Below are 25231 nucleotides of genomic sequence, written 5' to 3' on the forward strand. Positions count from 1 at the left end.
TGGCACCCTCTATCACAACTGTAGTAGGCTCCATAGGTCTTTGCGGCTGAATCTGAGAAGATACTTTCTAAGGCATGTGTTTTCAGGCAAGGAAGTTCTTCAGTGATATTCCCAATTAGGCTGTCTCCCTTCAAATCAATTTGATTTTCATAAATGTGAGCCTTTGATAGTGTGGTCATGTCCTCAGAACTCCTTTCTTATTGTCCTAATGCAGGGCACTGAAGTTTTTTTTCAATGATGCTAAGAATTTAAACACATCAATCTATGGAGGGGCATTTCATATTCATATTGTGACTCTCTGTTTCTACCTCTAACTTTGAATCTCTGTGGTTCTACATGAGTCTCAGATTATTTTTCCGAGTTCTATAAAGAATGCCAATATTTTGATGGGTTTCTTGAATTTGTAAATTCATTTGGATACTACAGAGATTTTTACAGTATTTATTTGTGTGATTATGTTTTGCTGGTAGGTGTTTTGTTATTATTAAGTCTGTCATTTCTTACTAATCTGTCAAGACTCTCAAGTCTTGGTGAAGTGCCAGCTAAGAACTTGTCCATTTCATCTAGATTTTTAAATTCACTGACATAGTTATTTACTGATGTTTTATATTTCTGTGTTAGCATTGGCAACCTTTTCCTTTTTGATTTTCAAGTCTTTCATTTTTCATAGTCTAGCTAAGAGTTTGTTAAATTCCTTTTCTTTTCTCACACCGAGACAGTGTTTGAGCCTAGGGTGGTCTCAAATTCACAGCAATCCTCCTGCCTCAGCATCACTGCACCTAGCCTTTTCCTCCTCCCTAGCATTGCGGATTGAACCTAAAGTGTGATGCTTGCAGGAACAAGCAACTGTCTGAGCTACAGTCTAGTCTTTTGAGTTTTATTTTAAAGAACAAGTTCTTTGTTTCATTGATGTTTTATATATATTTTATTGTCTTTGTCAGTTATGTCTTCTCTAATGCATAAATGCCACTTTATTTTTAGTAATTTTTGGTTTATTTTCTTCTTTTTTCTAGTTCCTGAAGCTGTGGATTATGATCCTTTCCTCTCTTGCCACTGGAATTGACTACTGTAAATGTCCCTCAGTGCTCCCTTTATTTCATATGCTTTGCTACATTGTATCTCCATTTTCAACTGATTTAAGACTGTTTAAATTATCTTGCTGATTTCTTCATAGATCCACTAGTTGTTCAGATGTTATCTGTTTTACTTACTTCTATTTGTACAGTTTAGAAAGCCTTTATTATTATTTATTTCTAGGTTTATTATATTGAAACTTGATTTGTGAACTAATGTATAATCTAATGTGGAGAATATTACATGTCCTGATGATAAACATCTGTCCTCCAGGTGCAGGATGGACTGTTCTATGAATTTTAACTATGGTATTTCTTTGTGGATTTTTTTGGTCAGATGATCTGTCCATTGCTAAGAATGGGATGCCAAAGTCTGAAACAATTATTTTATTACAGTCTGTCTTTCCCTTTAGGACTATTAACACTTGCTTAATATATTTAGGGACTCCTACACAGGATACATATGAAGTTATTAATTCTTCTTGTATGATCCTTTTACCACTATATGATAACCTATCTTCTCCTTCTTTACTACATTTGCCTTAGAATATATTTTGTATAACATTAATACAGCTCCTCTTGCACTGTGTTTTCCGTTTGCATGGGATAATTTTCTATCCCTTCACTTTAACTTGTTTTCTTAACTTACTCACTGATTCTGTCTCCGAACTGGAAAATGTAGGTCTTCATATGGCATACAATAAAAAGCTTGTATTCTATAACATTTATTTTTTTATATTTCAGTCAAATTTTGAGCTAGTAATACAAGCAATAGACGAAGCTGGTCAGATTGTTAACTATAAACTCATTCAAGGGAAAATTTCTAGATTATTTGACTCATAAAATTATCTACTCATTTTATGAATTAGAAGCTACAATAGCTTTCTACTTGTTTTGTAGATTCCTATTTAAAATCCAAAGAATACTAAAATAAAACAAACAACAACCACTAAAAGCTTCCCCATATCCTTCAAAACTAAGTTCAGTATTCAAGGATGTGCTAATCCATTTTCAAAGCATCTCAGTGAAGAAGTACTTCCAAGTTATAGTCTATGACTAGTCATAATCACTCTGACTTATAACATCCAGTGGTTTCAGACAAATATAAACAGAGGAACAGTCTTACAGGCATAGACACTGGTTGGTACATCAGAGTAACACTTGATACAAGATTATTAGTCCTTTTCTATTTGAAGAGAGGACAATATAACAATGGGAAACCATTCTTTTGTAGACTTTCTCATTCCTAAGTAGAAATCTATAAACAAGATCCATGACCTTTAGCTAAACATTAACTTGGGTATAGATCAAGAAGGGGAGAGGAAGTTGAGGCACAGGAATCTAAGAGAGGTTCAGAAAATATTCAGAAGAATCAAGATATGATGGATGTGATCATTTGGTTCACAATGTGTGTGTGTGTGTGTGTGTGTGTGTGTGTGTGTGTGTGTGTGTGTGTGTGTGTGTGTGAATATAAACACACTTCATAGACCATGCATCATGCCACCTTTATATATTAAAATGTATCTTTAAAAACACCACTTCAGGCAAAGATACAAAGGTTACTAATGTGGAACTGTGTGATCACACAACTATGTCAAGTACAGAAAGAATCCATGCTAAGGAAATATAATATATTACTTGGAATCATAAGGGACACAAAACCCCATAGTCTTCTTTATTAAGCCACCCATAAAGAAATGAAAAGTTTCTTAATAGATTCAAAAAGCTGCCCTCATGACTAAATGCCCTCAATTCCTAAAAATACTATAAAGGTTTCCAAAGCAAGGAAGCTTTGAGTAAAAAACGAGAGCAAACATATGTAGTGAAACCCCAAACCACTGCTCCTCAACAAAAACTTTCCCTATACCAAGGTCAGGTATGTTCTAACAGTATCCATTCAATTTGTATAAGCAGAACAGCTGAGTTATCTAATTATTACATTAGCACCTTACACTAACTCTGAAGAAAACCAGAGAAGAGATGGCGTTCATGCTTTTTAAAAAATTTTGGAAATGGGCTTAGAGAAACTAAGTGAACTGCCAATTACGTGAAAAAAAATGAAACGGCCACTCTGAATTTTAAGTGGCACATGAGCTCCATCACACTGTGCTTGACTGAGTCACTATCTTTTCCTAAACTTGTGGTGTTTCTTTTCCTTACTAGTTACAGCTGATGACCGAGTTTTGACACTTATTAAAAAATTAGGATGAAAAGAAAAGATTTTGATTATTTCTCCATATAGTTGACACATGGTCTCCATTGTACTTGGACTTATACATTTTTCATTTTTTATTTTTATTCTCCCTGCACAGTTCTATTTACGATTAACAATACCTGCTGGGCGGTGGTGGCACACGCCTTCAATCCCAGCACTCGGGAGGCAGAGGCAGGCAGATCTCTGTGAGTTCGAGGCCGGCCTGGTCTCCAAAGCGAATTCCAGGAAAGGCTCAAAGCTACACAGAGAAACCCTGTCTCAAAAAACAAAAACAAAAACAAAAACAAAAACAAAAACAAAAACCAAACCAAAAACCAAAACCAAACAAACAAAAAAACCCCAGTACTTAGTGGGTTTTGTCAAAAACATTACATCCATCATTCATGAGACCCAAATCTTTTCAAAGTTTCTATGAATACTTGACATTATCATGACATTGATGAGGAGGCCTCAGCTTTCTAGTGCTCACTACTCCACACATATTGGAAGTTACTTGATATTTTTTGAATCAGCCAAGGGCTTTTGCTTCTTTTATGTTTACTTTCCTCACTGGAATTCTTGTCCAAAGGATCTCTCATAAATTGTCCATTCACAGAATTACATTTTATGTTCAAATGTCACCTCCCAGGGTGGTTTGAAAGAAAATGGCCCCAAAGGGAACAGCACTATTAGGAGGTATGTCACTGTGGAGGTGGGCATTGAGGTCTATATATGCTCAAGGCACACCCAGTGAGACAGATTACTTCCCGTTGCCTGCAAGTCAAGATCTAGGACTCTCAGCTACTTCTCCAGCACCATGTCTGCCTGCATGCTTCCTGCCATGATGATAATGGATGACACTCTGAACTGTAACTGGGCCATTCCAATTAAATGTTTTTCTTTGTAAGAGTTGCCTTGGTACTGATGTCTCTGTACAGTAATAAAACTCCAATTAAAACAGAACTTGGCACCAGGGACTGGGGTATTACTGTGATAGGTCTGACCATGCTTTTTTTTTTTTTTTTTTTTTTCTCCGAGACAGAGACAGAGTTTCTCTGTGTAGCTGTGCGCCTTTCCTGGATCTCGATCTAGACCAGGCTAACCTCGAACTCACAAAGATCCGCCTGCCTCTGCCTCTCGAGTGCTGGGATTAAAGGCATGCACCACCACCACCCGGCCTGACCATGCTTTTGTTTGAAGGAATATGTAGAGACTGATTCTGTTATATTTCTCTACATTGTTAACATAAAATAAAAAGCCATGCATGTTAATTAAGCTAAAAGGTTAAGAATTCCCTAATCATCAAGGGATAACTTTGTAAAACTTCCCCCCTTTAAAATGTCATGTTTCCCATCCAAGTACTTCTCTTCTGCGCTATAGCTTTAGTGGATTCTGGACTTAGAATGATTATATCGTTTAGTTCCTGGGCTCCTTTCTGAGGATACAAGTTTTTGATTGCAGGTTTTTGAACTGAAATAGCATTTGTTATTCTCTGTGTTGGGGAAAGTTCTAACACCACTAAAGGAAGAAGCTGACACTGATTTTAAAACTGTTCCACTTGGCTGTAATCATTTAGTGTACTTAAAATTTCACTGGGATAAAATTAGAAACATTTGAGCAAATACCAATTTCCATTTTGCACTTTTATAAGTTTTACTTTATGTTAAAGTTCTTACTTAGGTTTCATTTATTAAAAAAAAATCTAAAAGCAGAAAGCTTACCCCAAGTAAAATGAAAAATACTTAAAATTTGGAATTTTATTTCAGCAAGATAATTCTCTTCAATGGTATTACCATTATAATTAAATGACTTTTACTTCCTTAATATGCACTCATATTATACTAACAATTGTAAATAGTTATGACATCCTTGTTGGCAGAAGGTTGGTACCAGGGGACCCAGCTTTCCACCCTCTTGTGAAGCAACCCCCCTCTCCCAGCCATTCCCCATTCCTAAGTCTTGGGTCCAAGACCCAGAAACTCCTTTTACCTGGAATCCACAGGGGAGTCTTTGCCCTGTAGGAGATGGGAAGGTGGGGAGGGGCTAAGGGGGGGGGGGGGGGGGGGGGGGGGGGACAGGGGAATCCATAGCTGATATGTAAAATCAAAACACAAATATCCATATGAAAAAAAAAATTATATTTAAAAAAAAATGATCACCAGTAGGGAAAAAAGGTTATGTATTTTTTCCCTAAGGAGAAAAACTATCCAAAATGAAATGGTTAAATTATTTGAGTATATTACAATCTAGAACAATAAAATCACTTGCATTCTCAGCAAAAACAAAACAAAAACAAAAACAAAAACAACAAAAAAACCACACAAAAAAAACAAAACAAAAAAACTATGAAAACAGAAAATAGCAGAAGATGAAAATGAATAAAACCTTTCAAGAACTGAAAGTGGAAACAGAATCAGTAAAGAGAACCTGAACTGAGGGAAACATGGAGATGAAAAATTTAGGAACTTGAAAAGAAAGTTTTGTTGTGTCCAAGAAACATACTTCAACATAAAAGATACACATCACCTCAGAGTAAAAAGTTGGAAAAAAGTATTCCAGCAAATGGACCTAAAAAATAAGCTTCACCAACATACTACAAGAGATGGAAGAATGACTATCAGGCATTAAAGATATGATAGCAGAAATGGGTACATAGGTCAAAGAAAATGTGAAGTCTAAATTTCCTTGGCACAAAACATCCAGGAAATCTGTGACGCTGTGAAATAAGAGGAATTGAAAAGGAGAAGAAACAAAAGTCCAAGGCATAAAAAAATATTTTCAATAAATTTATGGAAGAAAATTTCTCTAAAGAAGGACATGCCTAGACATAACACCAAAGACACTGGACCAGAAAAGAAAATCCCCTCCACACAATTATCAAAACACCAAACATACAGAAAAAGAAAGCATATTAAAAGCTACAAGAGAAAAAGACCAAGTAACATATAAAGGCAGAACTATTAGAATCACACCTGAAGATTCTAAAAGCCAGCAGTGCCGGGACGGATGTGCTGCAGACACTAAGAGACCACAAATGCCAGCCTGGATTCTTATATCCAGCAAAATTTTCAAACATCATAGATGGTGAAAATAAGAAATTTCATAATAAAATCAATTTCAAGAAATATCTATCTATAAATCCAGTCCTACAGAAGGTGCTAGAAGGTTAACTCCAAAGTAAAACAGTTAACTTAATCCAAGAAAACACAGGGAATAAATAATCTTGGATCAGCAAAGTCAAAAGAAAGGAAACACACAGACACACAGACACATACGCCGCCGCCGCCGCCGCCGCCGCCGCCGCCGCCGCCGCCACCACCACCACCACCACCACCACCAACAACAACAACAACAAAAAACACAGGAATTGACAATAACAAAATCATAGGAATCAACAACCTTTAGTCATTGGTATCTCTTAATATCAATGGACTCAATTCCCCAATAAAAAGACACTGACTAACAGAATGAATATGAAAACAGGATCCATCTTTCTATTGTGCCCAAGAAACGTATCTCGACATCAAAGATAGATATCACCTCAGAGTAAAAGGTTGGTAAAGATATTCCAGCGAATGGACCTAAAAAACAAGCTGGTACAGCCATTTTAGTATTTGACAAAATAGCCTTCAAGCCAAAACTTCCCTATCAGAAGAGATAGGGAAGAATACTACATATTTGTTAAAGGAAAAATTCACAAAGAAAACCTGTAATTCTTAACATCTGTACCCCAAACACAAGGGCACCCACTTTTGTAAAAAACAAAATGAAATGAAACAAAGCAGAAAAAAACCAAAGTGCTTCTATAACTTAAATCACAAAATGACCCTCACATGCTGATAGTGGGAGACTTCAATATTCCACTTTTGCCAGTAGATAGATCATCCAGCCAAAAACTGAACAGAGAAATGCTGGAGTTAAATAATATCAAATTGACTTATATTGACATCTACAGAACATTCCACCCAAACACAAAAAGGTATACATTCTTCTCAGCACCTCATGGAACTCTCTACTGAGACATAAAGCAAATCTCAATAGATACAAGAAAATTGAATAACAACTGCATCCTATCAGATCACCATGCATTAAAGAGATTAAACCTGGATATCAGCAACAACAGAAATTACAGAAAGCTTCCAAACTCACGCATGCTGCATGACTGTTTACTGAATGAAAAAAACAGGTCAAGATAGATATTAAAATGCTATCAAAGACTTTCTAGAGTTGAATGAAAATGAATACACAATATATCCAAACATTGAAGGGGATTCAAGAGGCAAGTTCATAGCACTAAAATTAAACCCACGCCCCCCCCCCCCAAAAAAAAACCCCAAACCAAACCAAACCAAACCAAACCGAGAGATCTCATATTAGCAATTTAACAGAAAACCTGAAAGCTGTGGAACAAAAAGAAATCACACCCAAAGGGAGTAGATGGCAAAATAAATAAATAAATAAAATAAAAAACTCAGTAAAATAGCAATAAAACAAAGAATCAATGAAACAAAGAGTTGGTTCTTTGAGGAAAAATTGTAAGGCTCACTAATCCCTATTTGAACAAATTAAAAGGAGAAAGAAGATAAATTAACAAAATTAGAAATGAAAAGGGGACATAACAACTAACACCAAGGAAATCCAGAGGATCATAAGGACAGCCTTTAAAAACATGTATTCTACCAAATTGGAAAATCTAAAAGAAGTGGACAATAAACCAATAAAAAGGGACTGAATTAGAATCTTCAAGATTCTAATTCTCTCTATGCTTACTCTTGATTTCTCGAAATCCTTTCTTACATGTCATGTCATCTTTAAATCTAAACCTTCCATTTTGATATATTAATAATGTTCAAGTTTTTCCATGGTAAAAAAATAAGTTTTTCCAATAGCAATCTCTGAAGTCTCCATTAGGAAGATGGGGCCCCAACAACAACTATACCCAGTCCAGAATGATGCCATGGTACTCAACATCATACTACACTTCTAGCCAAAATTTCAGACAATCTTACCCATTACTCAGCTGAGAGTTGCTGCAGAATCTACAGTTAGTCTAACTGAGGCTTAACTCTCTGAGCTTTCTTACAAAACCCAACAGAGATACCATCATGCCTTAAACAGCAGGAAGCAATTCTAATAAAACAACGGCCTTTTCCCCAAAGGTTTCATGTTTCTCAGGGTTATGGATGATGGTTATAAGGTTGGAGGTGGAAGAAATATTAGACTCAGTATTCTCCATAAAAAAGTGTCTCAAAAAACAAAACCAAACAAACAAAAACAAAAAACCAAACAAACAAAAAAGTAGAATGGATAGGTATAAGATATTATGGTAGATTATTGTATATACTAGTAAACAAATTTAGTAAAATATTAGCCTTAGATAATTTGCACTGTTATGGATTCTTATATATTGATACAAATGTAAACTATTTTTATATTACTCTTTAAGGTAATTTGTATATTGATACAAATACAGAACTATATTAGCTGTAATGTACATATATTTCTACTCTTATTTGAAATATTTGTATACTGATACAAATGTAAATTTATATTTGTCATACTGCATGTATGTTCTACCTCTGTTTAGGATATTTTGTATACTGATACATACTAAGGATTATTGTCATATTGCATATTGCATTATATATTCCTACCTCTGTTAAAGATTTTTTGTGTATTGTCACAATTTTGCAGTCATCATCCTTTTACCATACATTTGCTTACAGACTGTTTCCCTTGTTTACATGAAGCTTGAATCCTTCGGTTATTTAGGTTAGATAAGACTTATAGATTTATAGTCACCTATGCTTGTCATCTCTATAGTTATGTCAATTAGGTTATCCAGATTTACAGATACATAGGTTGGATAGACAGGTAATCTTCAAAGACTTCATGAACCTAGAAAATATGGCATTTAAATAACTTAGAATTCTGTTGACATGAGACACAATTGCTCCTGGCAGCACCAATTTGATCCCCTGAGAATGTTGGGCTTCTAAGACATTTCCATTTGGAAGTTTGTCTTCTTGGCACAAAATGGCCTACTGAGCAAAGATGGCCTACTGGGCAAAATGGCCTACTGCCCTTGCCTCAACTGCTGACACAGTACAAATGCTGTCCTTTCTGGACAAGCAGGACACAAGGAAAAGTGACTTGTGAACTCTGCCAAGACAGGGTAAGATGGTCTTTCAGAATTCCTGCTCCTGAAAATGGTCTGTCAGATACTCTAGGACTATAGCCAATTTGAATGCACCAACGATGCTGAGAAACACTAGGTGACTGTCCAGGCTGACAGCTGTCTCTGCCTACTCTTGCAAGACTCCCGAAAGTTGCTTGCATCCATTTTCCATTTCTCAGGTATCATTATATTCCTTCTCAGGTCTTTGATGGGATTAAAGACTAGCAGTTATAGTTACAATTTAGTATATAAATAATATTGTAGATAGAACATGAGTATTAGATTTAGGTTCTTTAGGATAGGACACCTTTTGGAATGATCTCTGTAACATGCCATCTACCCATGCTCCAGACTTCTCTGTATTTTAGTATGTGTCTCTTGTTTGATATTGTTTGTAGTTCCATCTTATCTAGGTCATTATCCCTTATTACTCCTGGGCAATATTTGATAATCATTCCTATTGTATATCGTCTTGTATTAGGTTAGAACCTTCTTATTTAGAGAAAATGGATGGATAGCTGTTTCAGCTTTGACCTGGAAATACTACCCCCATTGAGGCTTCGGTAACTGTCACGGCAGAGCCGAGAGAGGAGCCTGAAGACCCGAGATCCATATGTGCTGGCTGTCTTGGTTCCTGGATCATGGACAATGGAGATAGACTGAGCAGAGTTCTCTAGAGAACACTGATGGACTGTGCTTCACCTTTCCCAGACCCTGTAACCTATCCCTTCACTTGTAAGTTACCCCACAAAATAAACCTCCCTTTTAACTATGTGGAGTTGCCTTAATATTTCAACTGGTAGGTACCACTTACCAAAGTTAAATCAAGATAAGATAAGCAAATTAAACAGACATATAACCCCCAGTGAAACAGAAGGAGTCATTAAAGTTTCCCAACCAAAAAAGGTCCAGGGCTAGATAGTTTTAGCTCAGAAGTCTACCAAACTGTCAAAGAAGACTTAATACCAATACTCCTTAAATTGTGCCACAAAACAGAAACAGAAGGAACATTGCCTAATTTGCTTTGCAAGGCCACAGCTACCCTGATATCCAAACCTTATTAAGATTCAACCAAGAAAGAGAATTACAGGCCAGTTTTCCTTATGAACATAAATGCAAAAACATTCAATAAAATACTTGTAAACCAACTCCAAGAACACATCAAAAATGTTTATCTACCATGAACATACAGATCTCAGAGATGCAGGGATGGTTCAATGTATGTAAATCAATGAATGTAATCCACCAAATAAACAAAATGAAAGACAAAACAACACAATCATCTCATTAGATGCAGGAAAAGACATTTAACAAAATCCAACACCCCTTCATGATAAAAGTCCTGAAGGGATTAGGGATAAAAGGGACATACCTAAACATAAAGGCAGTTGACAGTAAGCCTATAGCCAATATCAACTTTAAATAGCAAGAAACTCAAAGCAATTCCACTAAAATCAAGACAAGAAAAAGTTGTCCACTCTCTCCATATCTATCCAATATAGTACTTGTTATCTTAGCTAGAGCAATAAGACAACTGAAGGAGATCAAAGGGATACAAACTGGAAATGAAGAAGTCAAAGTATTTGTAGATGATATGTGACCCTAAATTTTTCACCAGGAAACTCCCATAGCTGATAAAACACTTTCAGCAAAGTAGCAAGATATAAAGCTAGCAGAAGTCAATAGCCCTCCTATCTACACATGACAAACAAACTGAGAAAGAAGTCAGAAAAAGAACACCTTTCATAATAGTCTCATAAAATACAAACTATCTTGGGTAAATAAACAAGCAACTGAAAGACTTGTATGATAAAAACCTCAAGTCTTTGAAGAAAGAAACTGAAGAGTATATCAGAAGATGGGAAGATCTCCTATTCTCATGGATTGGTAGAATGAACATAATAAAAATGGCCATCCTATCAAAAACAATCTACAAATTCAATGCAATTCCCATCAAAATTCTAACACAATTCTTTACAGATCTCAAAAGGGCAAAAAACCCATGATAGATTCTGAATAACAAAAGAATTGTAGGCGGTACCACTATACCAAATTTCAAGCCGTAATACAGAGGTACAGTAATAAAAACATGGCACTGGCATGAAAAGAAACATGTTGATCAAGAGAATTGAACTGAAGAGTCAGACACAGATCTACACACCCTTGAACACCTAATTTTAGAAAGAGAGCCCAGAAGATGGCATCTTCAACAAATGCTGTTGGTCAAACTGGATGGCTACATGTAGATCAATATAAACAGATCCCTATATAATAATCCTGCACAAAAGCAACTCCAAATGGATCAACAGCCTTAACATAAAACAGATACACTGAACTTGATAGGAGGAAAATTTGGGAACAGTATGGAACTCACTGGCACAAGAAAAGACTTTCTGAACAGAACAATTTTAGCACAGGTACTAAAATCAACAATTAGTAAATGGGGCCTTATGAAACTGAACAGTTTCTGCACATCAAAGGACAATCATTCAGGCAAGGTAGCAGTCTACAAAATCAGAAAAGATTTTTACCAATTGTCCATTCAATAGAGGGTGAATATCCTATACTTACAGGTCAAGATCTTGTTCTGTGATTATCAGAGAGGGAACCTCCTTCCTAAAGCAGACTCGAAGAAATACAGAGACCAATGGCCATAAATTACAAAGACACCACATTCTTTGCCTTACTCTCTGCTGGGTAGCTTTTATAGCACCACGAGGTGTCATGCGGGCAGCAAGGGAAGAAAAGTCACCAACAATCTTACTGTAAATCCTGTAAGTTACCATAATAACCAGCCCGAAAAACACAAGTCCCTGGGTACAACAGTGGTATGAATGTTATGGGAGTAGGTGATCATTTCTGACTGGATTTAAGGCCCTCTTCACCAGAGAAAACAAATGCCTGGTACTGTAAATCTGACAATGAACCTGTTGCTTGGGAAACTCAGAGGCCAGAGGGGGGGGAAGTGCTATTATTATTTTGCCAAATCAGTATCAAACTGCCTTCTAAATACTTATCTCTACAAGTCTGCCAACCGACTATTAATTCTCAGCCTTCTTCAGAGAAACTCAGCAGTCAAGTCTTAATATAGATTCATAACTTATCAAGATGCAGAAAAGAAATGTCTATGAAGTGCTCAGCCTATAACAAGGCATTCATGTCATACTCCCTACCCTCAAGGACCAGGAAATATCACAGAAGAGGGGCATGAAGATGCCCCAAACCTCCCAGGGTTTGGGGAGGACTCTTGTGAAACAGTGTCTTCAGTACATGACAAGGCTGCTGCCCTCAAGAACTCACGGTGACTGTGGTCACCTGAATAAAATCAAGCCAGTCAAAGTCCTGGCATAGATACGGGAGGGGAGAGGGAAGAGTGTGGCCCTCATAGGTTAATTACTCTTCAGTAGATAGTTTCACACATGCCCATGACCATTTGTAAAGCACGGATTTTGGACTTGGTGGATCATTAAACATAAATAATTACATAAAGCTGGGGGGAATATGAGTAATATCGAAGAGGTTTAGGAGGGAAGTCATGGAAAGGTAAGATATGATCAAAATATCTATGTGCATGGAATTCTCAAGGACTTAAAAAACGAATTAAAACAAAAACAGGCCAAGCCCTGAATAGATAATTCCCAGAAGAAGGCATATAAATGGTCAATAAGTATACAAAAATATTCAGCATGATTAAAAATCAGGGGTATGCAAATCAAAGCCATGAGCCCCCACCCCTAATAACGTAAAAGTGGCTATTGTTAAAATGAAGAAAAATTGGGTGGCAGCATGCAGAAATGAGAGATCTTATACACTCTGGGTGGAAATGTGAACTAGCACAACTATTATGCAGGAGAGTATAGAAGCTTCTCACAAAATCAGAACTACTAAATGACCCAGCAACCCCACTCGTATGTATATAACCAGAAAAAATGAAATCAATGTATAAAGCGATATATGCTCTTCCATGTTTACCAAAGGTCATTTACAACATAATTGTGGTGATATATTGTGTACCCTAATAAACTCATCTCAGGATCAAAGGATAGATCCTGCCACTAGAATTAGATATAAAGGCCAGACAGTGGTGGCACACACCCTTAATCCACATGGATCTCTGTGAGTTCAAAGCCACACTGGAAACAGAGGCAGGCAGTGGTTGGTAGCACATAGCTTTAATCCCAGGAAGTAATACAGCAGGACACAGAATGGTATATAAAGCATGAGGAAACAGGAACTCTTCTCTCTTGGGACTGAGGATTTCGTAGATGTAGGAACTTGTGGCTGGCTTGCTCTGCTTCTCTATCTTTCCAATGTCTGGCTCTGGTTTTATTTATTTATTTATTTATTTATTTATTTATTTATTTATTTATTTATTTAAGACTGTTTAGGGCTGGGCATTGGTGGCGCACGCCTTTAATCCCAGCACTCGGGAGGCAGAGGCAGGTGGATGGATCTCTGTGGGTTCAAAGTCAGCCTGGTCTACAAAGTGAGATCCAGGACAGGCACCAAAACTACACAGAGAAACCTTATCTCAAAAAAAACAAAAAACAACAAAAAAAGACTGTTTAGCAATTCGTGTTACACATAATAAACTTAGCTCTCCTACTGATCAAATGATGAATTGATAAGGAAAATATAGCACACAAATATTAACGTGATTCAGGTTTGAAAATAAATTGTCAATTGTGACAATATGGATAAATCTAGAGAACATTATTTTAAGTGAAACAAACCATGCACAGAAAGATGAACACTGCTGAATCTCATTCATATATGGAATCCATAAAAGCTGATCTCATAAAAAGAAAGGAATAGAGTGGTAGTTGCCAAGGCTAGGGGTATGTATGTAGGTGGTCAGTGGATATATAACTGTAGCTAGATCAGAAGAGAAAAAGTACGCATTAGACAAAGACAGGCAGAAGGCAGACTGCTTAAGGTGAAGCTGTAGGGAAACAATGGAAGAGCAGAAATTGGGAATGACTGCAATACAGTTTCTTTCTGGGGCAATAAAATGCCCTAAAACTGTGGAGATGACTGACTGGTATGGACTGTATATTTCAAATGGGTGAGTGACACAATAAGGTAGATTACAACTCATAAACTTGTTTTTAAAAACCAAAATTATTAAAAGTACACTTTGTCAACTAATTCATGATAGGGTACCTTTGGAAAGAAAGTTTGCAGAGTCTCCTAGTCATTTCAAGACATTTACAACCCATCTAAGTAGAAGCACCCTGGGCAAATGTGCTCTGATAACCCCATGTGCATGTGACCCAATTCTGCCAGGCTGGGAACGGTGATTTTCAGAGAGGACAATGTCAGTAAGTCTTTGCTCTGAATGTTTTGATCTGGACTGAACACTTACCATGTACAGTTAAAGCAGTACTGAGCAGCAATGCCAGACACAAACACAAACCTTTATGGCCACAAGTTTGTTTTAGCACAAATTACTTTAAAATACAGGTATGTGTCTTCTATTTTTTTGGTACTACTCAGCTGTATTTAGGGTCAGTACTGGACAAGAACACCTACGAAATCTGAACAAGCAATAATAAAGTATTTCTATAGACAGTTTAGGCTAAGAAAGATATGAGCAAATGATTTTCACACGCTTTGCAAATTTAGATAAAATCATAAAATAAGAAAGTTGAATATGTTTATGGAAGAAAGATTAAGTTTACTCAAAATTTAATGTTTTAATTTAATTGTGCCTTATTACAAATTATTGTGCCTTAGTAAAAAAATCCATCCACTTTTGGAATACTGGTAATTGAGAGTTCTTTTCTGTGCACTCATTTAGGAAAAAAAAAGTAATTAGAAAATAAAAATTAACAAAAATTGACCCAGAACAAATTCAAGGTATTATCACATAGATCGTATGCTGAGAACCTAACAGGTTAAGAACTCTGGTCTTCTAAATGGTAACAAACTTACCTCAGATTGACATCTTTTACTAGGAAAACATCTCTTTTCACTTGGTTGAAGAAAGCTTGTAAATCTAGAATATTGGTAGAAGTTAAGAAATAATGGAGAATAAAGGCAGTCTCAAGGGTAAAAGATGAAGAGAATACAAAGATACTTTTAAAAAGGACATTTGCCATCTGTGCCTCTTCCAAAGATGCCAGGCAGCCCCCAGGCTGAGGGGTAAGGACGCTCTTCTCACAAACCTTGGAATGTATCACATCAGGATCCCCACATGGGATAAAGAGCAGCAGATGGGACCTTGTGACTGCCATGACGTTAGTGGAAATGGAAGGCCACTGAGGTTGGTGGTGTCCACTGTTAGTTAGCCTTCCTTTCACTTCTTTCCTTTAACGAACTCTTTCATTTTACAAGCTAGGACCCTCCCCAGAGTGTTATTTACAATAGGCTTGTTATTTGAACTTATTTTAAGTTCAGCTCTTTAAAAATTATCACTTATTTTTCTAACTATCTTGTAAGTTGGAGAAACATGTTTTAGTAATTTGATACCAAAAGATTTGAAGTTGTACTACCAAAATGACACGATCTAAGCACTAGGCTGTTCAACTGATGAGAGTCACACACTGACCATTGTAATAAGTCAGCATGGCTTTAAGGAGAGCAGTACTACCAAACCTGGAGATTTACTGATATGTATGTATGTATGTTACATTGCTCTGAAACTTTAAAAAACATTGGAATTGCTGTATTTTAATGTATAAAATCTGTTCTTTTATTCAAATCTTTACTGGGAAGAAAGAGATTCACAAGTTGTAAAATAACTGGCATATATGCATATAATCCTATGCTTGATATAAACAAGGATAATTTCACTAAGTTTTTGATACAGAAGGATAACTTCATGTTTCTGTGCAGTTACAAGAACACCAACAGACAAATAATTATTATATTAAAAAAGCCCTGGAAATCCGAAGGGTATAAGTACACTTAGAATATATTTTTGCTTTCTTTCAGCTATTAATACCCTAAGGAAGCACATAGTTAAAACTATGTTAAAATCCCCAGTTTTGAAAGCTTTCATTTCCACTGCTGTTTTAAAATAGTTGCCTTCCAAACACCTACGAAACACATCAAACCTGACCCTGCTGTGCCGTGACGATGGACACTTTCTGCTCTGGAGCTGTGCCAGCATCATTAAGAGATTCTTCAAATTACTTTTGAAATGGACTTTTCCCTCAGGATTTTCACTTATACCTAATTAGACTACTAACTACAAGCTTTGTAATCCCTGTTGCCAAAACTGCTAAATGCTTCAATAAGAAGGAGGAGGACATCAATGGAGCAGGACAGATGTAATGTCACTGGTTAACAATAGAGGTGTGAAGCAGCTGCCTTAATTATGAAGCTTATTAATTCATGGTGTGGAAAAAAGCTTGGCAAGCGTTCTTATAAAATACCCAATCTTTTCAAAATAGCATCAGATGGTTTAAAACTTTAAATATATGTTTCCAACAAGGAATACTGAAATGATTATTTTGGCCACTGATTAACATTTGTATTCAATACTTACAATCTATGTTACAAGATTACGCATAATCATAAAACTCTTATTTTTAAAATTATATGATCTTAAAATTTAGTATTTATTTATTTTTTTAAGATAGAATTGACCTACAGGATAAGATAAAATGTGTCTAGGAGAGAAAATTAGCTATTGGGGAGACCTACAGAACTACTTCCTATGGGCTGGGAAGCAGCTTATTATTACTAAAATTAATTTCCATTATTTATATGATTATACCAGAAGAAGCTGTTGAGGCTTTTAAATAATACACATAAAGTGCAAAGCATATAGTAGATAACTGAAAATAGTTTTTTGTGTGTTTCTACTGTGGAATAAGATTAGTGAGGAGAACAGTCTCAACAGAAATTTGGCCTTATATCTAAATGTGGTTCTTATTATCATTTAAAGACAATGATATAGGGAAGTATAAGCCAATTGGTCAACTTCAAAAGGATATTTTCCTTCACAGTGTTAGAATAAAGCTTTTTACAGACTGGTGTAATAATAAGCAGAAATTATCATTAGAAACAGGACAGGTTGCACCACTCAAAAGAAAAATCTCTAGAACATTCTGAGGGGTAAAAATATCCCCAAAGCAGGTACCTACAGGGCAAACAGACAGAACAGACATGCACGTATCAGGTAGGACCTATCTTGCAGCCCTGCCTTCCCTAATCTACAGAGAAATAATCCTAGTCTCACACACACTCCCATCTTCTATTTTAGTTCATTGGCAGTGGACTTATTCTGACTCTTTTGAAAGTTTATGTCTTTGGTCTACAATATATCACAACAGAAGTGATGATTTGAATTCACAGTTGTAAGATCTGACAGAATCACTTTCCAATTATGAACATGTCACAAGAGTAAAGTGTTTCTGTTCAGACAACACATAGTGATCCAAAGCCCACCTTGAGAGGCTTTAGCCACTCAGTTTGGGCCATCCAGTGTTCTCTATAAGTCCTTCTAACGTGAGGCCAACAGAACTGTCTACATCAAATATCCCCTGTAGATTAACATGGAAGACAGAATATGCATTTTGTTTTGTCTTTAAAGTTTGTTTTCTGATAACAAGCAGTGCTCTGACCAGTTTTAGCAATATCTAAGTGTCATTTTGTCACAGATCACAGTTTATCTGTGAAGTATGAAGTTCATGGTAATGCCAATGATTTCATATCCTGATCTCAAGTGCCTCACGCTCTATACATACACAATTAAAGGAAGAATTAACATATAATATACGGTTAAAAGAACCATGGAGACTTTGGAATGACTATGGAGAACAAAGAATAACATTTAGAGCAGTGATCCTCAACCTTCATAATGCTTTTTGAATTGATTCTTTAATATAGCTCCTTTTGTTGTGGTGACCCACACCATAAAGTTATTTTGTTGGGACTTCATAACTGTAATTTTGTTATGAATCGTAATGTAAATAACTGATATGAAGGATATCCACTTTGTGACCTCCTAGAGGGTGATGACTTATAGGTTGAGAACCACTGATGAAATGAAGAAACCATTTTTGATATGACTATTTTTTAATGCAATCTCTCTCTGTAAAGCTCCTTATTAATTTTATTATGTGCAAGATTTAGTGTCACCTGCAAACTCAGAAACTTCCTGTTGCCTCTGTACTTTGGTAAAAGGTGTTAACAGAATCACCATTCTGAAAACTACTGAGCTCATCCCAAGCATCCTGAGCATAGAGGAAAAGGACAGTGTAGAAATTAGAAGATAAGATATAAATGGGATTAACAGATCAATTTTTTTAAACCAGTCATGACACTCTTCTACTATGCAATACTGAAAAGTGAAAGGATCAGTTCCAAAATACTGAGAGAAAGGATATGATAAGGTAATCTGATTAAATATTTTCTTTTACTTCTGAAAGAAAAAATTCTTGTCTGGTAAATACTACAAATGCAATAAAATCACTACATTTCTATTCCTAAGAAATCCTGTTTCTTCAGAAAAGTAGAAAGTAATATGTAAATGACTACATAGATGCTATGAATTCCAGTTTATTTTAGGAAAACACATACATGGCTGAGTGTAAAAGTCTATATATTTATATTCTTCCACAGCAGAAAAGGTGCAAGCAATTAAGAAACTTCCCTGATAATAGCTGAAGGGAATTGACAGGCTCATATGTTTTTAAGGCTTTTAGTGAATCAATGTTTTCATATTCTTTTTTCATTCTATGGTCATCTTCTAACATATCTGTTCTGCCAGTAACAACTATACTGTGACATTTCTGAAAAAAGAGGAAATTTCAATTATCCTAATTTCTATATTATGATCAACACAAAAGCCAAAGGACAAATATGTGAAACTTATTAATGAGAAATTCTCTTTCTTATAAAAAAAGGATTAACTTAAAAAAAAAAATCTACATCCTTAAAATTTTTTTTCCAGGAAAGGCCCAAAGCGATACAGAAAAACCCTGTCTTGAAAAAAACCAAACCAAACAAAAAATTCATGTTTTTTAAATTAAAAAAATATTTCTATTGTTTTCCCCCTTCCCTTTCCTACCTCCAACTAGTCCCATGTACCTCCTCCTTTACTGTCTCTCAAATTCATGCCCTCTATTTCTTTAACTGCTATTATATATATATATATATATATTTGTAAATAAAAATAAATATAACCTGCTCAATCTGTATAGTTACACACACACACACACACACACACACACACACACCACATGAATGTCCATGGATGTGCGTATGCCTTGGGTGTGCGTGCCCTTGGAGCATAGAAGAGGGTGTTGATCTCTTGCAGTTTGAGTTACATGAAGTTATAAGCTGCTTGATGTGTATGTTAGGAACCAAACGTAGGTCCTCTGAAAGGGCAGCAAGTGCTCTTAATTGCTGAGATATCTCTCTAGCCCCAAATTAATTTTTGTCTCACTGACAAACTTAAGAAAATACTATAGTGGGTGAGGGATGTGGACCAATAGGTAAAGTGCCTGCTATATAAGCACCAAGAACTTCATTTGGATCACTCCCAACCATGTAAAGAGCCAGACATGGTGGCACAAACCTGTAACCCTAGCACTTGGAGGCAGAGACAGGTAGATCCATGGAGCTCAATGATCAGCTAGCTTACTGTTACTGAAGGTGCAGGCAGAATAAAGATCCTCTTCCCTTGTGCAGAGTCCACCTTAAACTTCAATACTTAACTTAGGTTTTAGTTTTTTGAGGAAAAGGAAGAAGGAAGAGTATATTAGATTTATCACATCTTGTTCCCTATTTTGGGTAGGTGACAGATGGGAAGATGGGAGTTGGTGTTGATTTGAAGTAGAATTTAATCATATGGATCCTTAAGAAAAGGCTCCGTAATAACATCATAGTACTCAACGGGAACCACACAAATAAACAAAGAGCAAGTTTTAAATCTCAGCTAGAGGGGCCACTGAGTCATCAGGTATGCTCTGTGGAGTGCCAAGTAGACCACTAATCTGGGCTCCCATATCAACAGCATCTATCCTACTCAGAAGGATCCTGCTCTGATGGGTCAGATGATCACATCTGCTGCAAGATTATCCTACATATGAAAATGGAAAGAAGGAAATTTTCAGACCTGATAACAATGTAAGTCCCAAATTATAAGAGAAGGTACGAAATATATAAACCACAGTAAATTAAAACTCACACTCAAAATTGAAAGCAATTCCTCAGTGTTGCACTCAGGTTTCAAACGGTCCTTGAACATTTTGACTGTTTTGTGCTTCAAATAGTAATAGGAGGCAATTCGGCCACACGCTAGTGGCTCAATGCTGCGATTATCCTATTTCAAATAAAGAAAAAACAAGGTAAGGGAAATGTACAGTGGAGATCCTCATTCCTCAGATAGTAATAGTTCACTGTGGTCGCTACTGTAACAGATTTGTTGCAAATTTCAATAGCACAAGCTGGCAAAAGCTGGATTGGAAGTCCCACCTCTCCAACTTCAATGCAGTGGGAAAGCTCCAACTCAACCAGAGACTTCTCAATCAGATGTGACAGGAACTTGTTCATGGAGTCTTGGCTGACGTCACCCAAGCTGTAGTAGCTAGGAAAAAAGTGTGGTCAGTTTCAAGATGTGTCTACTAGAATTGTCACATTAGCTTTATGATCTTTTCAGAACTTTAAAAGCACGAATTTACAGCAAATAAAAAAAATGCAATGAAAAACTAAAACAAAACCGATTAATATTCCCATTTTATAGGTCAAAGGCCCAATACTAAAGGTTGCCAACACCAATGAAAAAATAATACATTTAGAATATGTAAAATAGGCAGATAAAATGGTACATCACCTGAAAAAACACTTTCTTATATTAAACATGATAGATGACCCATCTATTCCAAAATAGTCTTATACTCTGAATTTAGAAATTGTGAAATGCAAAGTTTGGCTGAAATCACATATACACATATGTGTGTACAAATGAGAGAACCAGGTGGCCAAACCAGGGCCATAACAGGCTCCCCTGGCATCCCTGACATGAACCAGGCCTTAGTTTCGGTGGAACAGGCTGGAGCTGGGCAAGCAATTCTCAGGAAAATCACAACTTAGGGGCAACCAATCAACAGGTGCGCCCTCAAGCCTCCTGCTGGCTCAGCAGGCACCCCAAAGCCCATTCTCTAGGTCAGCAGATGCCCTCCCCCCCAGACTTCTGCTAAAGATAGCTTTTCCTACCCTCTTTTTAACAAGCCCCTAGTCACTAGATTCTCTCCACCACCAATGGGCCCCTAACTACAGCCTCAAACCAATCAGCTCTCAGACTAATCTTTCCTCCACCAATCTAGCACCAGATTAATCCCACCTCCCTGGAATTCCCCTAACTCTGCTCAAAAGGAGCTTGCAAAGGGGTCACTATTTGCCACCCCAACATGCTGGAAATAAATGCTCTCGCTAATTTGCATACACGGCTTGGGAGGCTTCTCTCCAACCCTAATACACACACACACACACACACACACACACACACACACACACACACACCCCTTTTATTATAAAATTCACCCTTAACAACTTTACAAAACAATCAGAACTAATCTTAGTGTTAGATGAGTGCCTCTAGGAAGTTTTTAGAATTTTTCTCCTAGTGCTTATACAACAAATGCTGATCTAATGTCTAGAAAGGAAATCATCAAGCTAAAATAAAGAATTCTAATTTGTAATGCACAGAAAACACAAAGGCCCAGCTCTGCATATTTTCCAAATGAAAGCTGTAAGAATCATCTGACCATTCATTCTTCACTGCAACAATGAAAGGCAAATCCCTAACCATAAGGAGTTTGTATCAGGGAAGAAACCTATAAGGTGAAGGTTACAAGAACAATCATGGTAATTTCCTAATCCCTGCCAGTAAATTCCACTGGAATCAGCATGGAGAACATATATAATATCCTACCTTTCCTCTGGTTCCAAGGAAGAACAAGAGTGAAACTGAAAGTAGTCTTAGAGGCTTACAGACCCTTTTCACTAAAATCTCATCATGGCCGCTTCTACATTTCAACAGGATTGGAAAAACTGTCAATAACCTCCAATGAAAGAGGCCCATATGAAATCACCATCACAGAGGGTAGAGAAGCACTGAAATGACTCTTGGCAGGAATTTTTTTTATTAAGAAATTTTTTATTCATTGTAATACCAACCACAGATCCCCTCTCTTCCCCTCCTCTAGGCCCCCAGTCTTTCCCCAAAACCCACTCCCCATTACCTCCTCTGACAAGGTAAGGCCTCCCATGGGTAGGCCCAACCCCCCCATCAAGACTGCATAAGGTGTAGAGCATAGGTAGTGGGCTCCAAAAAGCTAGATCATGCTCCAGGGATCGATCCTTGCAGGGCCATTTTAAACTTCACCAAAAGTTAAAAATTATTTGAGGATATTTGAGTGAGGAATTAAAATTATGTTAGGATAAATTGTAAATAGAAAGAGAAGTTAGTGCAAATAATGAAAAGCACTACAATGTGTCTCCACTGAAAATCAGAAGACAATGTTCACTGAGGAATAACCAGTAAAAGATTAGATTTTGTTTAGCAAAATATCATGAAACGAGACACAGTTACTTTTTGTTCACGGAAAGACTACTACTTTTGAAAAAGATAGCCTCTTTGCACAAACCTCAATGTTGCATTTTCAGTGAAGACCCCTTTGGCCTCTACAGGTACCATGCAAACACATGGTTCACAAACATACATGCAGACAAAACATCATACACATAAAAGATAAAATGATAAAAAATTGTGGATACTTCAAGTATTACAAGTACACAAATTTCCAGCTTATTAAAATCTGTTTCCCTCTAATTTTAATCCACAAAATAAGATACCTCAAATTTTTTGCAATGTAAGGGCTCCCTCTGTATTTGACATTCTTTGGGCTTGCTAAGCCTATACATATTCCCAATACAATCAACAACTGTCTGCACCAATTCAGTTTAATAGTTATTCCTGAATTAAAAATAATGTATGCAACACAATGCACGAGTAGAATCCTTTAAAACTAAGAAAACATTCTTCATGAAATTAAACTTATGAAAAACAATATTTCATGAAACAAAAATTAACATTCCACTTTTACCTATAAGTTTATTAGGTTATTTAATGAAAAAAAGCTCATGAATACTGTTACCACTAATAATTGTTATCCTGGATATTTATGTGGAATGCCAACTTGACATTTTATACTATAATAAAAATGTTAGATGTAAAAATATTTAGCTTCATTCACTATATTTCATTTTATTTTCCTTCATTCATTATAATTTTGTTTTGGTGGTGAATTTTGCTTCTACATGTTTTTGAAGATTAATTTCCTCCAGATGACACTGTCGGGGTGGTGGTGGTGGTGGTGGTGGTGGAAGGAAACACTTTGCATCTACTTAAAATCAATTGCTAAGAGAAAAAACTTATCTCACAAAGCATTATTCACAATCCAACCCACTGGACAATCAATTTATTCTAACAGGAAATATTTAAAATTGTTACTGATACTCATTCCTATTTTTTTTCTAAATGTTGTCAAAGTTCTCACTGGCACAACTGTAAAAACACAATTCAGTCCAAGGAACTGAATTTCACTGACCTTTCTAAAACACATTCTGTGGTTTAATATTTGGTCTGAAGGCAAGATCACTTAAAACATTTAAAAATTCTATAGAGTATATTTTCCATCATAATAGATACATAATTTGTGAGATATTATAAAACAATATAAATGTAACACAATTATGTTTTAGGAATCACAATATTTTGAGATGTCTGATTGGGAGCACAACATGCTCCCATTCTTCATATAAGTGAACTTTGTTACTTCCCAGTTTCTAACCTAAGTAAAAGGACATATCATTGCTTTCAATAATCACTTAATTACTTGAAAAAGCATGCGTCAGCTAACTAAAAAGGTCTGTTTTCATGTTGTACTCTCCACAGTACAAAATTTATAATTTACTGGTTATTTAAACAGCGATTTTTACACAACTGTTTAATTACAGCTAACGGGCAGAGTGCAGTTTCATGCTCACTGTGTCTAATCGTCAAGTCATTATCTTCCTCTGCTACAAACAGAAAGCCTACCTTTTGTCAGCATGCTATTCCATTTCTTTCACAGAGAATGCAGTCTCACAATAATTGACTTGTCAGAAACTCTAATTTATGAGTCTGAGCTCTGTAAGATTTCTCTGTATTGGACTTAACCTGCACACAAGCAGGGCTGAATATTTACAATGCCGTTAACAGGTGCTGAGTTGTTTAATGATTCTAATAGCCAGAAGCGTACTGAGAAAGCCAGCGGGATCACAATTACAGGCTGTTTGAACACAACAATTACTAGTCCCCAGAGAAGTGTGAAAGTCAAAGGCGGTCTGATACTGACAGCATCTAGCACATGGGCTTAGACAAGCTAACTTCTATTAGCAGTCCATTGGGAAAAAGTCATAACAAGCCTCTCCCTGAAATAAAAATTTAAAAGTCTATAAAATTTAAGCAATCAAAACCTAACACAACTTTAAAAAATATTATCCTTTAAAGCCCCTATCAAGGTAGAAGTAAGAACGACACACAGGAAACCTCAGAATATCTTTTTTTTCCTTCAATGTTAAACATGGAATTTCACCATCTGGGAGTGAAAGAGGTTTTACAGTACAGTGAGAATGAGGCACAGTTACAGCAAACAGTTTGCGTTTAATGTGAACAGTGGCAACCATTTCCTTTTTAGTTTATGTAAGCCTGGCCAGATAGCTTGCTGGGAAAATTCCCATCAGTACTGAAATGCCACTGCAGTAACTGTCAGTGCTGGGAAGTCA

The 25231-nt window shown here is 36.3% G+C and overlaps 1 protein-coding gene across 3 annotated transcripts in view; it reads right to left on the reverse strand.

Annotated features, from left to right (window-relative positions):
* Positions 1 to 25231, reverse strand: part of Ascc3 (activating signal cointegrator 1 complex subunit 3) — a 310799-nt gene that overhangs the window by 62225 nt on the left and 223343 nt on the right. For 2 of the 3 annotated variants that reach the window (XM_036168670.1, XM_036168671.1), the window contains 2 exons: positions 20876 to 20987; positions 20589 to 20723 (listed from right to left, as the gene is read on the reverse strand). In XM_036168670.1, the coding sequence (XP_036024563.1) occupies positions 20589 to 20723; positions 20876 to 20987 (247 nt within the window). Of the gene's footprint in view, positions 1 to 15400; positions 15444 to 20588; positions 20724 to 20875; positions 20988 to 25231 lie in introns of those variants that run through there. The other variant, XM_036168672.1, reaches the window with a different exon arrangement.

The sequence above is a fragment of the Onychomys torridus genome, chromosome 19 (genome assembly GCF_903995425.1).
Source record: "Onychomys torridus chromosome 19, mOncTor1.1, whole genome shotgun sequence".
Lineage (NCBI taxonomy): Eukaryota > Metazoa > Chordata > Mammalia > Rodentia > Cricetidae > Onychomys > Onychomys torridus.